Source organism: Fringilla coelebs (genome assembly GCF_963513975.1).
Source record: "Fringilla coelebs genome assembly, chromosome: 13".
Lineage (NCBI taxonomy): Eukaryota > Metazoa > Chordata > Aves > Passeriformes > Fringillidae > Fringilla > Fringilla coelebs.
In genome coordinates this window covers 17904814-17922762 of record NC_140039.1, presented here as the reverse complement: position 1 = coordinate 17922762, position 17949 = coordinate 17904814, and the positions used below count along the sequence as shown (strand labels likewise).

General features: G+C 42.4%; 1 protein-coding gene across 5 annotated transcripts in view; it reads right to left on the bottom strand.

Annotated features, from left to right (window-relative positions):
* Positions 1-1276: 1276 nt before the first annotated feature.
* MITF (melanocyte inducing transcription factor) overlaps positions 1277-17949 on the bottom strand; it is a 99400-nt gene continuing 82727 nt past the window's right edge. For all 5 annotated transcript variants that reach the window (XM_084214744.1, XM_084214747.1, XM_084214748.1 and 2 more), the window contains 6 exons: positions 17779-17874; positions 12194-12311; positions 9617-9673; positions 8584-8659; positions 7357-7504; positions 1277-5277 (listed from right to left, as the gene is read on the bottom strand). In XM_084214744.1, coding sequence (XP_084070870.1) covers positions 4876-5277; positions 7357-7504; positions 8584-8659; positions 9617-9673; positions 12194-12311; positions 17779-17874 — 897 coding nt within the window. In that variant the 3' untranslated portion in view covers positions 1277-4875. The remainder of the gene's footprint in view (positions 5278-7356; positions 7505-8583; positions 8660-9616; positions 9674-12193; positions 12312-17778; positions 17875-17949) is intronic.

Here is a 17949-nt window from a genome sequence, read left to right as displayed (position 1 = left end):
CTGACATAGATCTAGTGCCTACAGTCAATATCCCTGTGATGGGTGGTGCTCTTCCTGCTCCTCCTGGGTTCTCCAACCCAGCCAAAACCTTGAGGTGCTGCCACCCACAGCAAGAAACTGACCACAAAAAAAACCAACTAACCACCAAAAGCAAAGTCCAAATACAAACAAGAACTCAAACTTAAAATAGCAATTACATCCTAGGCTGCTAATAAATAGATTTTCTAATGCAGTACTACTACATTCTAATACTATACTTAATTTCTAAAGAAATTACATTAGAAAACCTGCTAGAAACACAAGCTTTTACTCAACTCTCTTCTATGCAGAAGGAGTGGAACTGTTCAGCTGGAGTTCTAGTAGAGCCAGGCATTTTTTGTTGGGTTGGTTTTTAAATTGAGCTAGTAATTTTTAATCCAACTGAATTAGGTATTTGCTACTCTAATAGGTGTCAGACTTTCAAGACACTGGTCAAATTCAATACTTCTGTTTACATTCAGGGCTCAAGGCCCCTGAGACAACACTCAGTAACCTCCAATGTTGCTGCAGCGAGGTCCACAGAGAGCAGGAATTCAATGCTGTGAGCACAGGAAGCAAAAGGCTGTTGAAGAACAGGACCAGAAGGGATGAGAGCAACAGAGACAGGAGAAGTAATGAAGATGGGAAGACACAACAGGACTGCAGCTGGTTCCTCACCAGCAGAAGCCAGGAGCAGCTGTTTGCATGTTGGCTGAGAGGAGATTTGGGAGGAGAGAGCAGAGAGGGGATGGGGATCCTACCATGCACAGCTGGAGAAGGGGGTAAGGTGCTCCTGTGTAGGACTGCTGGGAACGGGTGATCTTGCAGGAGTGACAGCAAGGCAACGGGGGGCAGGTACCCTGAGGCCTCACAGAGCCCGTGACCTCACATCTGATGAGCTCCAAGGGCCAGGGAGGGAGGGAGGCAAATGACAAGAGCCCATGGGAGGGGGCTGTGTTAAATAAAACCCACCTGTTTTTATTCCTTACTCTGGACCATAAGCTCTGGTTCTTTCCACTTTGGCATATACTTGCGAAGCCCAGGTGGGGTCTGGTCTGCAGCTTCATTCCCCTGTGTGACTGCCACAAACACAACTGGACAGCTGTGGTAGAACCAAGGATGCCAACCAACACCACGTCAGGGACATGGACACATCCATGGCCAAGTCACAGACACAGAAGCACTGCAGGGACTTCAAATGCACAGGAAAACAAGATCCACTCACATGGAAAACGAGGGACTTACACAGATGTATGTGAAAAACCAAATGCTTTAATCCATCTATCAAGAACAACAGTTCAAATTATTTCATTGGATACATTAATATTGATCCATAATTTACAGTGCTATGGACCATACACAAATTATTGCTGCAGTCAACAGCAGATGAATATCAACATTACAGTACCAAGCATCATAGCAAGAGGCAGTAATTAATGTCACTTTTTCAAGAAATATAGGTATTTATACTATTATCAACATCAGCTTCCCCCCCAGTGCATTTTATGTCAAACAACATAAATGTAAGTGCATTATTTTGTGCTTTGTGCTTTCCTTATGTACCTTCTTTTTGCTTTTACAGGTTTTAAGAGTTAAATATTGCTTTATAGGCCAAAAGCAGTAAGGAAGAACTTTTCATGGTACTCTGCATGTCCCTGCCTGTTGCATGGCTTTGGCAAAGTGAGAATTGGTCGTTTCCCCACCCACCTGCTCAGGGAAGCCACCGCTGCCCAGCGTCACACACGTCACTGTCACCAGACTGGGCAACAACTTCTGTCCATCTCACTCCACCCAGCCCATGCCAAACCGTGCCTGTGACTGCTGCCTCTGTCCCCTGTCACCAACCCCTCCAAAATGTCACAGCCACATCCTCCACCATGCTCAAATGGGCAAAGGCACCTCCCATTAGCACCCACTGGGGGTCTGTGTCTCCTAGAGGTGTCCCCACTACAGTGTCACCATTCCAAGGGTGGGCAGGCTCAGAGGAGAGCTGTAACCTAAGGAAACACAGGGGGAACAGTGAGCAGGGCATGGCCAAGTTATGTGTTACCCCAGAAAACACAAGGTATAGGAGCACACAACACAGCTGCTGCAGCCACAGAGACTTCTGCCAGGGAATCCAGCTCTTGATGGAATGGTTGGCCTTGAATCCTAACTCACCTCCACACAGCCAAAAATCAGAAGTCATGGCTGTCAGCGAGTACCAGTGGTTTCACATAAGCTTGAAAGATATTCATATACCACAGTCTAGACTTGAATTTCTGAATGCCCAGGGCAGGCACCAAACCAAAAGCCTCATTCAATACATTCAGTGGTTCTCAGTTACTACACTCCAGCATGCACACCCTGATTTGTTGTACCAACGCTGCAGAACTGCCCCATTCTTCGGGGAAGGGCAACACAGCCCTGTGTTACAGCTACAACCATTTTTTACAGATTCTCTTACCTGTCACCCCAGCCAAACAGCAGCACCAGAAGCCTGCACCCCCACATTTGACTCAGAGCTATGGCACAGGTGCCCTGCAGGGACTGAGAGCATTTCCTGCCCCAGGACCATGGTGACCACAACACATTCTGCAGTCTCCTGTATCCTGCCTGGGCCAGAGCTTCTCTGCCCTAGGAAAGACATTCCCAAAAGCTGTCTGGGCTGAGGGGGAGAGGCATCATTACAACCCAACTCCAGCTCCTCCTTCAAGAACTATAAAAGAAAAGAAAAAAAAGCCACAACCCCGTGGTTGCATCAACGCTAATACATCGCTGGCGGCTCAAGCGGGAAGGGAGGGCTGGACACAGCCACGGGAAGAGTGACAGGAACACAGACCCCGAGTTCCACAGCCCTGCAGAGCCTGAGCCCCTGTGCTGGGAACACAGCTGCTAGGCAGGTGACACCAGGAGCCCTTGCCCCCCATTCCACAGCAGGGAACACTCCTGGGGAAATGTCTGGGAGAGGGCTCAGCGCTGTGGGAACTCCCATCACTACCTCCAGCCACCCCATCCTACCCAGTTCACATTTGGTTTCTGAACACCACCTGCTGAGACCAAGGTTTTCTTGGAAAGCTGGCCAAACTGGCACTCAGGTTACTCACCGTTGCACTCATCCTATGTAATTTCCAGTGTAGCACAAAGGAGAAAGGGAAGCTCTGGTTTTCTATCCGTAGGCACCATGCTACACCTCAAGGCCCTACACACCACCACCCTAAAGCTCAGTCTACGCCACACTTCAGTCAGTGCTAGTCGAGGAAGACTACAACTAGAGTTTAAGGCACTTCATTCTGAACGAGCTATGCCTGCCAGTCAGCTGTAGGCTGCCGTGGAGAATTCCATTCCCTCTGAACACCACCTGTCACCTCCGTGGAACACCTAGGCTGGATATAATACAAGGAAAACTACCGTTATTGCATAGGACTACACTTGAGTAGATAATGCACCAAACTACTTTTACAACATGGTTGCATGTTAAAAATTAATAACATTGTTATCAAGTAACAGTTATTTGCAGATACAGTAATTTACTCTTTTTTTTTGTTGTTTTTTTTTTCTCTTATGTCAGCCCCAGTGCTGAAATAGAACACGAATTGCTCTAACGGGTATATTAACTACATAGTTATGTTTCCAAGCATATTACTACTTTTTTTCTGTATCACTAAAAATAAATATGTAAGTTCAGTTTCTCTACAGAGTTGTTTTATTACCTAATCTAAATTTTTACTCTACCTTAAATGCGTTTAAAAACATTTTCAAAGTGAGACTGTAATATACAAAATATTCTCAAAATCTCTCTTAAAACACAGAACCCTGCATAAAAGCTTCCTTTCAAGTGTTTACAAAGAACGCAGAAAACTTCCAATGAGTTTTAAAAATGTCAAAAAATCGCTGCAATATTAAGAGGCAAAAATCTTACAAATGAAATACAAATAAATTTAAAACAAAAAATTGAGGATAACTAAGGAATCCATGCAAATCAAAAGAAACTGTACAATGCAATTAAAAAAAAAATAAAGCCAATTAGATATGTACAACATAATGTGCCCAGCTATAATATGCATAATTTTTTTTGTCCAAAGAGTGTATCCCAACTTACAGTGCTCCTGCTTGCTTTGCCATTGGCAAAGCCACCCATGTGTGTTACGAAACAAAATAAAAATTTAAGAGGAAAAACTTGAACCATGATCAAAAGGAAAACCCAAATCAGCTCAGAGTAAAATTAAACAACACTCTGAGACACTCACATCTCCCTGCAGTTTCAGCAACAGTATTTTATATCACAATCAACACAATCAGGATGTCTTAACACTTGGGTTTAGTTTCTTTTCTGAGCGAAGTCAGGTGGGTGTTTTCCCTAAACACTTGTCGTGTAAGACCAACATTTGAGGGACACTGTATCTTTAAGGCAGCACTATTCAATTAATACAATTACAAATTGGACTTTTTTTGTTGTTGTTGTTTCTTTACATTCTTAAACTTTACATTTTGTTTCCAAGTAAATAGGTTGCATTTACAATCCTACAATTGCCCCCTCCCCCCCAGTAGAAACAGACTCTTCATCTGTAATTCTATTGCTTTGAGTAGATTTGACCAGTTCAAAGTTCTTGGCGAATCCAGTTCACAGATTCTGTACATATGCTGTACAATATTTTGGAGGCATTGGTAGTTTTAAAATAGAATATACAAGTTTCTTCACAAAAATTCTAAAAAAAATTCTATATATATAATATATACACACACGCACACACACTGATGAAGCACAAGGGGGAAAAAACAAAACAAAAAAAAATCAAAAAAATTCTACAAAAGGTAAATTATTTCATCTACTGATCAAAGAACCAAAGCAGTTTATGAAAGGTGTGCCAACAGATGCTAACAAGCATGGTCAGTGTCCTCCATGCTCACGCTGCTCCGCCTGCTACTCGTCTTTGATGCGCCAGGAGACACGGAGGAGAGCAGTGGGTCAGTCACTCCCACGGGGGACAGGGTATCGTCCATCAGGATGTCTTCCAGTTTGGATCCCATTTTGGCAGGAACTCCGTAGGTGCCGGCTGGTTCAGTCACGTTGCCCAGGTTGTCACTGAAGGTGATGGTGCCGTCAGTGAGGTCCAGGGTGGTGGTGCAGGACAGGTCTGTGTGGTGTGGCATCATGTCTTGGGTGCAGTTGTCCAGCACAGGCTCCTGTTTGATGACCCTGTTGACCATGTCAGGGGAGCAAAGGCCTGTGGATGGGACGAGGGACAGTCCGTGTGCCCGGGCTTGCATCTCAAGCTCCTGTGGAGGAGAATAAGGAGCAAATTTAAAGAAAATCTGGAAATAAATTCTGTCATTTTACGCTCGTCTCGCAGCTTCCAGTTTCCTTCTCCTGTACACATTTCCTCCCTTTCCCATAGTGACAAGTGCTTGTACCTTGCACACTCCAGCCCTGCAGATTTTCACCTGAACAGCAGAGTCTCAAAGAGGTGGGTGAACACCATCCCACACAGGCCCTTCACACTCCTCCTCAGCACCTACACTAGAGCCAAAACCCAGCGCCCTGCAGCACAGACATGTTCCCCTCAGGCTTCTTCTCAAACCAGTGCCAGGATAGGCAGGTTTGGCATCAGGTAGGGTGAGGAAAACATTTAAAAATAGGAAAAAAAAAAAAGAACCAGCAAAAGCATGTGTATTTAGTAATTTTTAAAAAGTCATATGTGAAGGCACAGCATGTCTCTATGTGATCCTTATCAATCCCTGTTGAGACTCTGGAGGGGACATTTCTCACTCTACAAGTCTGGCAGAGTTGGAAGAGGTCAATCAAAACTGAGCAACAACACTATTCCTGTGCAGAAAAAATCACAAGAAAGTCACAGGAAGGTTTCAGACTTCACACAGAGCCAGGATTCTTCAAATTTCCATGAAAAGTTTAAATCCCACCTTCACATTTAATCATACAGAAATGCTCACTCACAAATACATCAGCAAAAGAGACGTTTTGCTTCTACTTCTGCATTATACTAGGCAATCACAATCTCTGTTGTAATGGTGCTGTTTCTGGATATTCCTGTCACTGAGGCTGATTATTACCCTTTTCCATCATTTCCAGGCTAAAACAAGCTCGTAATGGCACGCTGCAAGATCAGAGGAGAACATGGAATGAGCAAGCACTCCTTCCATCAGCTAACATGCCAGAACTAGGAGTTCCTTATTCCATGATTAATCAGAATCAACACAAAAAGGGAAATACACACTTGAGGTTATTTGCTGCCAGATGTATTGCCTGTTATTCAAGGGTCTGGGTTTTATGGTATTTTGACTGAAGAAGCCAGAGCAGATGGGTAATATAAAGCAAGATGAAAGATGTTTAAGAAGTGATCTCACTTAGCTTTGAAACACCACTACTTGATGCTGTTCTGCAGAAAGCTTGTGTGTTTTTATCATCTCATTCTAGCAGCAGATTGCTCAACCAAGCACAAAACTGTGCTGAGGCTCAACTTGACCCATTCTATTTTAAAGCTGTTTACTTCCACACTTGACTCTCAGGTATTTGCAGCTTCATTATCTCCCTGCTGGATTAGCTGGGGTGTTGAGGGGTCTCCTGGCAGGCTGCAGCTGCATGCAGAGCTCAGCTGTTCGTGCTGCAGGGGAGCAGAAACACGAGGATATCTGGGATATCACTGTCTCCATGTTAGGTGTTTCTTACACCCAGTTCTGGTACACTTTAATTACCCTTCTAGAGAGAGGGGTGGCTGTCCAGAAAAAAACCCCATGCTGGCATCAAGGTTAAGATTTCCTATCCAGCTTGATGTGAAGACAAAGGAATTAGAGAAATTGAGTTTTCACCCTTAAATTTCTGTGTAGCTCAGAACACTGGGAACCTGGGTGAATCTAACAAGGCAACAACCCACAGAAAAAACATATTCATGCCACCTACTGCTTTTCAGTGCTGAGGAGAACTGTTGTACAGTCCTACAGACTGCAAGCAGCAGGGAAGACTGCTCCCAAAGAGCTGAACTTAATTTCGTGACTATCAACAACTACATGATACAAGAAGTCCCAACGCCTTAGGCCTGGCAAACAGAAGAATATATTACCATATAAATCTTTCTGATGGTATGGTTTGGAACTAGTGCTGGCCATGGTAGGACAAAAACAGACCACTCATAAGTGCATAAGTGCTTCTACTAGAGTGTTAGGATTCTTTTTTTTTTCCCAAATATATTTTTGGCTTCTTCTGGAAAAATCTCTGCAGATATCTCAGCACTGCCTGCCGTCAATTTAAACGCTGGTTCTAACTCACACCCCACAAGTTACCACTATTTGTAACCACATGCTGCAACACCAAGAGCATTTACAGCTCGTTTCTCAGCAAACCTGTATTCTGAGCAGCAGGTGCCTGTTGGCATGCTCCAGCTTCTTCTGCCTGTTCTCCAGCTCCTTGGTGCGCTGCTGTTCCCTCTGCAGCTTGCGGATGTAATCCACCGACGCCTTCAGGATCGTTCCCTTGTTCCAGCGCATGTCGCTTTGGAAGGACACAAAAGGACAAGGTAAGGCTCTGTTTCACAGCTGTTCCCTTCACACTGTACCTGTGACTGCACCTCATCCACACATAACACCCAGCTGCTATTTACTGCGGGGTTGTGGATACAGAAGGCATTTGCAGTGCACTAGAGGGGGCTGGAGCACAGCCCTTGGGAAGCACGTTTCCTTCAGAGAGAGAGAGAGAGAGAGGGAGGCTCCTGCAGTGCCATCTCCTCAAATCATCTCATTTTCTCTAAATGGGCAGAAAACATCTTACAGCAGACTGTTAGAGCAAAGATCCACCTGTCCTGGAGGTTGGTACTGAGACATGTTGTCTTGCTGGCCTTGGAGAAGGCTGCAAAGCCTCTCTGCAGAATAGCTGTGAAGTTACTCCACGAGCAAGTGCCTCAAAATACTAGAAAATCTCCCCAAAATCATCCCGGGGCATTGATTCAGATTTAAGTGGACTTTCAAACTCCAGAGCAAGGAAGGTTCCTTGCTACTGAATCAGAATTGAGAAAGTGTAAATACAAGCCAAAAGCAGCAAAATCATTGTAGAATTATCACAAAGAACATCCAGGAAATCACAGCAAACACTGACAAATTATCAGTGAACAAGCACAGAGTTAGGCTCTTTATTTTCCTTCTTTTTTTCCTTTGGAGGGAAGGGCAATGGATGGCTTCCCAGATAAACTGCCCTCCATCTTCACTGAAACAGGGACCAGTTCTGTCTTGTCAAGCTGTAACATCTAATTAATTAAAAGAACCATTTAACAAGACATGCAGCCATCTAAGCAGCCAGACCAGCATAAGTTTTCCCATCCTCACAACTCTGGTAAGGCAGTCAGTCACTCCCAGCAAGAAGCCCAGCTTTGAGACAAAAACCATCTAATTAATATAAACACAAGCACGTTCCAAAAGGGGAAAAATGAGCCCCTCAAAAAAATATTCAAAAAATATAATGGAACCTTTCAAGCATTTCTGCTGTCACAGAGTGCTGAAAGCAAGAAGAAAATATAGGAATTTTGGGGGTTTTTGACCTGCTCCCTCCCACAGTCTCCTTAGGCACGATGTACTTACGGGTCATTTGACTTGGGTATCAAGGTGCCCAGTTCTTTTATACGATCATTAATATTAAATCTTCTTCTTCTTTCAACTTTAGGAAAAACAGCACAAATGTTACAAGTAATATTCACACTCAATCACAACTTATCAAGTGTTTTATCAAAGATTTCTTCAAGCACCACTGAATGTTCGCCTGAAGCTTAAAATCCAGTGATAATTTATTTTGCTCTCCTACACATGTACACTAAGACAGAAGTTCTGTCTATACTGTAAATTTTGGGACTGAGTTTAACTGAGACTAAAAATCAGAATGACTGAGAAGCAAACGTTTTTCTAGGGATAAGGTTCACAGCAAAATTCAGAGACAAATATTTAGATGCTCAAGGAAATTCCAAGACAGAAAAATGACAAAAGGCATAGTCTTTTTTTTTAAGTGATCTTCCATGTGCAACACTCTGAGGATCCAAAAGTTAAATTTAAATACCAATTTTCCTGCGTCACCATTTCATGCTATGGAAAAGGCTTCTGAGTGGCTCAAGGCATGAAACAGTTCCTTTTTTCTACTACTATAAAGTATAAAAAGAAAAGTTATGGATCCTTTATGAAGTCATAAGATGCTCCTTATTTTAAAACACCTTTTTCTCCAACTTGGAAATATGAGTGCTTTTCAAAAAAGAAATTTATAAAATTGCCATACTGAGGACACACATTGTTTAAAGTCACAAATTGACCACATACCTAATACTTTTTACAAAGCTAAAATTAAAAAAGCAAAATTGTGTGAGCAATTGGGTCACATGTTGAACCCAGCAATTCCATTGATAACAACCACTCATTCACTTGGTTTACTGAAAATAAATAACAATAGATTTAAAATTCAGCAGTAGATTGAAGGAGACATTTCACAAGAATTTGAGATATTTGATCTATGGGCATAACACAATGATCTAGTGCTTTATTCTACGTGCAGTACCTCATCCATATTTGAACATTTAATGCCCAAAATCATTCCAAGAATTGGTGCAAAATGTGAGGAACCAAAACTTACTCAAGTTGTGATTGTCTTTCTTTTGCCTCTCCTTAGCCAACGCTCTGGCTTCCGACTCTGTAGGAAAAATACATGCTGTGCATGTGAATGAGGTAATTAGAATTAAAACAATTCAATCCCAGCCTTTCAGCCTGTGAAATGTCTGCACAGGAAGCCTGATGGGTATTTGTCACACCAATCCTGACCCCCATTCCAAGCAGCAAGAAGGGCTGGGACAAGGCTGGGACTGAGCTTCACCTCTGCACCTGTGGAGCATCTCTTCCCACACTTCCCAGAGTGACTCCCATGATGGGAATGTTTCCCACGGAGGCCCTGACTCAGCAAGGGATCTGAGGACAACAAAGTGCTGAAATCCAGCATACCTTCTGCATGTGCACACCTATCCCAGGGGAGCTGAGCCACAGGAACAGCATGCTCAGGGCATTGCTGCCTGCTCAGGATGTGACACAGGCAGGACTCACAGGCTCTGCTCAACCAAATTAAGGCTACATCCTTCTGTGGCACGTGCACACACACCACCACAGCACTCAAGGGATCACTTAAGTGAGCTGTTACGAACAGTGCATCTTCCAGCTATGCTAACTGTTTCTATTATATTGAAAAAAAAAAAAAAGGGTGAAAAATTTAACACTTTGCCTAGCAATAAAGTTGGAAAACAAAAATTCTTGCTTTGGGAAAAGCAAAAATGAAGGTAATGGCAGTCATGCTGCACAGAATTTTTCTCCTCAACTCAGAACTGCCCTTTACCTTGCTCCACACACTCATTATCTATTTTTATTATTCTATTATTATTACTATTATATTCTAGAATAATAATATAATTATTAACTTCAGCATGCAATAGTCCAGGCAACAGCACAACTAAATTCCTTTTTTTCAGTTCTCATTTAGTCCTAAGTTTCTCAAGCAATTTCAAGTATTTTATCTTTGCTTTACCCCTCTTCATTTTTTTAAATGGTGAGGTCATTATCCTTGACCCATTGCATTCAAACCCCCACACCAGCAAGCACTTGGCAGTTCCATAAGTCAGTGAGGAGCAATGAGTGCAACATCTTTTATCACACATCCCATTGTGAAAACAATCCCCCACTGTAGCCAGTAAGTTTCTTTCCTGTATTACTTTGTTTTGATCAGAAAAAGACTCATCTAAATTAATTCAGGTAAGTGGAGCATATAGACATTAAACTTATTTCAGTTCTGTTTTGATGTGTTTGATGTATTGAGGATTTCAATAAGACCACTTCAACTCACAATTTCCCCTCTCTTTCTGCCTTCTTGGCCTGAAGCCTGACACAAGCACCTGCAGAAAATCCACCAGTCTGCACATCCAAGTTGGGCTGAGTTTGCAGCCTACAGCTCCTGGAACTTTCTATACTTGGGGCAACAAAACTGCCTGTAATGCAGGACTTCGAGTAGGTCTCCTCCCTTCCCACCCTCCTCTTGCACAGTTCCATCTCTGTACAAGCGTTGCTTTTTTCTAGCAGCCACAAATCATTGTGTGCTCTGTGTGTCTTTTTTTGGTGCTGAGTTCAAATTCTATGCTGTCCTATAAATGCAAATATCTGCTGGCTCAGAGAGGTGGCATTTCCTCCTGACCTATTAAAACTGCTCTGCTTAAACTAATTTCTGCCCAGAACCTGCTTTGCAACTGAGTCAGCCTGTGAGTTTTCACAACAGAAACCCAGAAAGATGACAGACAAAAAAGAAACCAGGCCCCTACCCTACTGCATGGTCAGTGACTCTCTGTTGAGCTTAAGAACAGGCATTTCTGGGCATTAATATGATTTTGCCATCAGTTCTAGAGTGGATCTCCATTTGTTCAGCCTACAGACAACCACACTTTGTATATGTACCTTACGTGCAGTTATATCCTTCCAAATGAGCAGAAATAAAACATGCCTGCCAATATGAAACTTATTATTTGCTTCAAACTATCTTGCTTCTGTACACATGGGCTTGAGAAAAAGAGGTTTTTAGTGTCCCACTCTTCTGCCCCTGCCTCCCACAGTTTGTTCAGAGCACTGCTGCAGGAACTGGCATAAAATTTTAAGGAACATTTCATTTTCATCTTAATTTGGTGATACATATTCATGGAATCATAGAATGGCTTGGGTAGGAAGGGACCTTAAATGCCAACCCCCAAGTGCCTAATTTTACATTTTAAAGGATCTACATGTCCAGACTTCACATTATAACAGATTATTTGTTCATTACTGCCCTTCCCTACTGAAGTAAAGCCCCAATGTGTATCATTCCTCGACATGAATCCCACAGAGACTCCAGATGTGAAGTTGTTAAAGTTTGGTGTTGACAGAGCAAACAGTAAGCCCAAACTAGAAAACAGCTCTAGAAAAGATGCATGGAAGCTTCCTAGAACACAACACAGTGCAGGTGTGACTGTAACAATTAAGGATTTTATATGAACTTGTGACAGTGAACACACATGCACCCACACATGAACACAAGCTGAAAGTAACTGTTCACCCATATATTCTTTCTCATAATAGAAATTATGTCCAGTGTCACCTGAATTCAAATGACACTATTACTCCAAGATGGTATTTTAGATGTATTTACCTGTGAGCTCCCTTTTTATATTAGGAAGATTAGCTGGACATGAGTTGCTGATGTTTAATCCTGGAGGAGGCATGCTTTGGTTGCCATAAAGGTCAATCAAATTGCCAGACACAGGCAACTGGAAAAGATAAACAAGGAAAAGGATCATTTGGTTTGCCTTTATGAATGCCTTTGTACAGAAGAACAGTCAGGTTATGCTAAGTAATCTGTGCTGTTTTCCATGCGCAAACAGAGCCTGCAAGAAGGTCAGCAAAATCCCCAGATATTCATGGGTATGAGGGATAAAATATCTACACTGGGAAAACTCTGCTCTCTCTCCTCAAAAGTATGCAGACTTAAAATATTAAGAGGTAACAGAAGAGGTAAAATGCTGATGATATTGCTGCACTGCTGCTCCTCATTTTTCACTAAAACTACTGCATCTATATCCTTTAAACTTCTCTCACATGTGAAAGAGCCTACAGAACTCTCCCAGAGAAACCCCCACTTTTTCCAGGGATACGTGAGTGGAACCACTTTGCAAGTTGTCACATGCTGGAAGAAGAACACTGTATTAATTAATCACATTTTTCATGTGATTTGAAAGCTACCTACACAGAAAACATTTCAGTTTACTTTGTTTTTTGCCTTACATAACAAGAACGCACACCAGTAGGAGGAAGATTATTTTTACAGTAAGTTTCCTCAATTGCTTGGTCACTCTGCTGTGTTTATTTAGGTGTTTAAACAAGTAGATTTATACAGAAATAGGACAGTATTTCAACAAGATCTATCAAAGCTATCCCTTTATATTGAAACATATTTAAAGAAGCTCGCAATTACCCTGAGTGGATTATTTTACCCATCTCTTATTTGGTTTTGAAAAGACAGGTATAAAACACTCAGGTGTCTTATCTGAGTGGCAACACTAATCATCACTGCTGCAAAGAAAACCAATCCCTCCAAGACACTGATCCTGCAGAGATTAGAGTAGGTATTAACTTTACACCCATGTAAATAATGCTGGTGAATACAATGCAGTGAGTCACAGCCAGGACTATTAAACTCCTACTGATGGGCCTTGCCAGACTGGGACCTAAGAAAATTTCTCTGCCATAAGGAAGCAAATAAAACAGGAGTGGATATGTGAAGTACCACCAGCTAGAAGCCATGCTGATGGTTGACGAGAACAGATAATGGCCAACTGCAAAATCAAAGTCCCCTGACTCAAACTTTAAGAGACAGAGGAATAAATGCAATTGAATTCTCACTATGAGTCAGCCTTACTGAAAAGAAAAAAGGAAATAAAGGAAGATCTAATAGTGCTGCTCAGGTCACAGCTGTGCTGGTTGTGAGCTGCCCACATTAGTGCCAGTGTGACCACTCAATCTCACTGCTCTACAAGGCTGACCCTTGTGTCTTTGGGTCCCCCAAACACATCCCTGACACCGACACAGCAAGAGCGTCACACACCCTTCTGACTTGGATGTGCTTGAACTATTCATGCTCCTAAGCATGGGGAGAGCACAAAGACCTTGTTTATAGCCAAGGACTTGAAGTTCATAACCAGACATGTGAAATCTAATTAGGAACTTCAGGGAATTTAGAAATAAAAGATTTTTTTGTTAGAAATCTCAAAACTGGCATCTCAAAGCCTGGGTAAAGCAGTCAGGTTGTAACGAAACTTAGAGAACACCGAGCTGCTTCCCTTACTGCAACATGGACCCTGATTGCTACAACAGTTTGTGATTGATTTTTTTTTCCCCCCAAAAGAATCAAACACTGAGCCAGATTTCCATGTCAATAAACAGGACCAGTGTGAGCAATGATCACAAAAGGGGACAGAGAACGTGCACATGTGCATGGCTGCTAAAGCTGTCCACAGGAATGCTTATCAGAGAAATTCACATTAGGGGGAGGAAGATGCCAACAATCTCCACTTAAATCAGTGATCCATGAGCAAAGAGACTGATCAGTTTCTTTCTTTGACCACTTTCCCCAGCATCCAAAATCCACAGGTCAAAGCTTCAGTTGTAACATTTTCCTACACACGGGCCATGCTCAATGAGTCCCTGAGAGGTCTTTTCCCCAGGATGGCTGCAGGTCACAACTCTGGGACTAACTCACACTAATTCCTTTCCAAAAACATCAAGTGCATGCAACACTCTGGGCCATGTCACATAAAATACCTGCAGCTAAAGATAAGTTAAAATTGAGGCACATCCTCAGTTCACAATTTTGTAACAGCTCCCAGAGGAATAAAATCAGTTGACTGAGGTAAACCAAAAAAATCATTTGTGCAGGGTTTAGGGAACTGGGAAAGGACAGAGGACCCCCAGCTGAGGACACTGGTTTGAGATGCACAAGACAGCAGTTTGGTGAGCACACAAAAGCAGCCACTGGACTTAAACGGGGCAAAAAAAGCCCAAAAGGAGTTTGTTATGTGCCCATTGCAGTGACACCTGGGCATTTATTTCAATTGTTTCTTATTTGAAGAAACTGGGGAAAAGTGCACATTGCTGGCAAACATTTTGGCTCTAAGACAATCGAGCCTTTCACCACCATCCTCAAGTGCAAGATGGGAAAATGTCAAAACTTCCACAGTCATTTCATAGGGAAACTGGAATCTTAAACTTGAGAAAGGCATGGAATTTTCTGGAGCTAAGGAAGCTCCTTCCCTGTCTTCTTCAAATTCTAGCATGTTTCCAACCTAAATATGGTTTTCCTTACAGCTCTCTTAGCTATTTCTGGCTAAGAAGGAATTTAAATGCAGCATCAGTCAGATCATCCACCTTTACTCTTCCAAAAAGTAAATGAAGGAAGGGTGGCTTATGCCAGGTTTAGCATGTTATCTTCATTGAAACAGTATGGTTGAAAATGCTTTCAACTTCGGAGATTTCACCTTTCAAGGTCATGGCATCACAAACTGCATGAACATCAAGTAAAAAAAATTTAAATCTTCCTATCACTTTGCATCTGCTTCTTTTTTTTTTCCTAATAATGGCTTTTATATAACAGAAATTTGAAATATGGTAATTATGACTGCAGATTCATCATAGTGTACATTCATGGGAGTCTGAGGCTTTCATTTCTCCTCCACTACTCCAACAAAACAAGCACCCACATTCTGTCTAAAATCACTGAGACATCAGCTGTGTGATCAACAAGGCTGTTTCTAAGGTACCAGTACACACTGGATGGGCTCTGCAGCCCAGCTCATGCAGCCCACAATGTATTGTGATGTTCCCTGACCTACAAGCACATGTTCAGCAGCAGCCCTTGTAACAAAACTCCTCTACTGTGGAGTTTAAATTCCAGAAGAAAGCCACATGTAGAAGTGCAGCAGTACCTACTCACAGAGCTTTCCACACCAGGCTCTGGCTGCAGTTGATTAGCTGGAGGAATTAATTGTCATCTTCACAAGAGCACTTTACAAAGTACTCAGTAATTCAATTAGCAGGTGACATCTAGGCAGAAAACCTTCTCTATGAACTAGTTACCATTTTGTGATACTTTCCCCCACAGATATTATTCCACTCTCCCAGCAGTTGACTGCATAGGGTCATTTTCAACTCAAGGTACTTGGAAACTCCCTTAGCTTGCCCTGCACAGAAATCTGATTTTGCTTATCAATTAAGTACTGTTACCAACTGTAACAAACTGGTCCTTTTGTTCTTTGTTGGTTATGGAACAACAACTGCCTTTGTCACAGACTCAGCACAGCTATTTATAGCTTGTGTCTCTTTAGAGACCATTTCCTCTCCTGATTTCTCCCACCTCGACTTAGCTCAGTCTGTAGGCATTAATTCCTTATTAATAAAATGTTGCATGTTTTAAGAGCTAAGTCCTGTCCCAAAAGAAAAGTGTCTGGCTTGGCTTTTTTCCTGAAACCAATTGTTGAGAAACATGATTCAATTTCCATCTCTTCAGGATTGGTACTAGGCTGATTGAGAGACTGAAATATGTTTTTTCCTCCAGTTATTTAAACTTATCACGAAAGAAGTCTTAATTTCCCCATTTCATATTCTTATTTTTCAGACTTCACCACACAGAGTGGGAAAATTCTGAAATTCCACAGTAAATGTGGATCAGGCAGTCTTGACAAGGCTTCTTGCCATGCAGCAAGCACAGCAAAGCACAGGAGGGATGCAGACTACCCTAAACAGTGACTACAGGGGCTCCTTGCACCAAAAGAGTGCAGAGCATCCTTGTATCCCTGTCTGGAAGCAAAGAGCCACTCTGGGGTCCCCATGAAATGAGAAAAGAAGAACAGCATGAAGATATCCAAGCCCCTTCTGAATTAATGTGTCCCAATTCAATGGAACTTCAGAGAAAGGACTCCAGAGGAACCTCATCCCTCAATGAAAAAAAAAGATAAATTGAAAAACAGATTAACTTTTTGAAAGCTATCTTTTGTCAGCTTCTTGAGGTTTTCTCTCAAATTCCAGGACAGTTGCACTTTGCAAGTCATCTTAGATTAAAGGCAAATGAATTCTCTCCATCAGGGCTCTCAGCTCTTTCCCTGTGTGCTCAAAGGGCACCATTTAGAAGGGGAGGCTGGTGGGCCGCTGCCTGCGTCATCCACCACGTCTCTGAGAGGGCTGTGGGAATCTGTGGGAGCACAGGACCAGGTTAGCATGACATCAGACAGCTACTGTCAGCAAATGCAAACCTATGCCACAAAATCAATGCTCTGTGGTAAGCTGTAAATTTTGGCACCAGATGAAACAGAAACAGACGCCAGCACTGGCAGACATCTACTCAGCCAGATCTAACAGCACTTGAGCCTAAGGCAAAAAATTCACTGGAGCTACCCTCCACACAAGATCAAAATCAGATTATGCCAGAAGTATGATTATATTAATTCTCAAAGCAATGTGAACCAAACCAAAAGAGCCACTTGGAGGACACCTGTGATTTCCCTCAGCGCTTTCTGCCCCTCTGTGTTCTTGGCTTTTATCAGAAGCTTCCCACATCCCCTGCCTTGTTCAGTTTTCAGCCTTCTTTCTTCCTTCCCTTTTGTTTGTTTGGAAGATCACTTTTTTTCTTTTTTTTTTTCCTCCTGCTAAATTCTGTAACATCTTTGCTGACATCTAGCTGGGGACTTCTCCCCACCTGAAATCAGGCAGAGATAAAGGTGTGATGTTAGAGATAACAGAAAGTGTCTCTGGGTAGGGATGCTAACACACAGTAGACAATTTCTTACTTGAATATGACAACATTCAGGAACCTGGGATGCCAGAGGTTCCTTTTTTCTGAAACCAAGTATAAAGCCCATGACAATCTTCAATATCAGTGGGACTGAGCTACTCCTGGTAGCACAGTTTACTCCTCTGCTGCAATCCTCTCACCACTAACTTGGAAATCAGAAAAGCAAGATTGCCCTTTGTATTCTCTCAACCTGACTCCAGCTTTTATTTTTAAATTCACGTTTTTCATTACAGCTGTATCACCTTAAAATCTTCAAAGGAAATCTAATTACTCTCTGTAGAACAATACAATAACTACTTAATTGCAAGGAAGAAAAGTCCTGCTGCAGTTTTGGTTCCTCTCAAGGAAAACCAGTTAGACTTAACAGGGAAACCAGAAGGAAAGGACCATTGTACCGTGTTTGCCATTTGCAGGGCTGGGTCCACCAAGCCGAGGATTTCTTCATTATAACTGGACTCCAAGCTAATGATGTCATCAATCACATCATCCATCTGTAGCAGAGAGGTGGACAAAGAGAAACAGAACAGTTATCAGAATCACAGGGACACAGGAGCCTGACAAAGCGC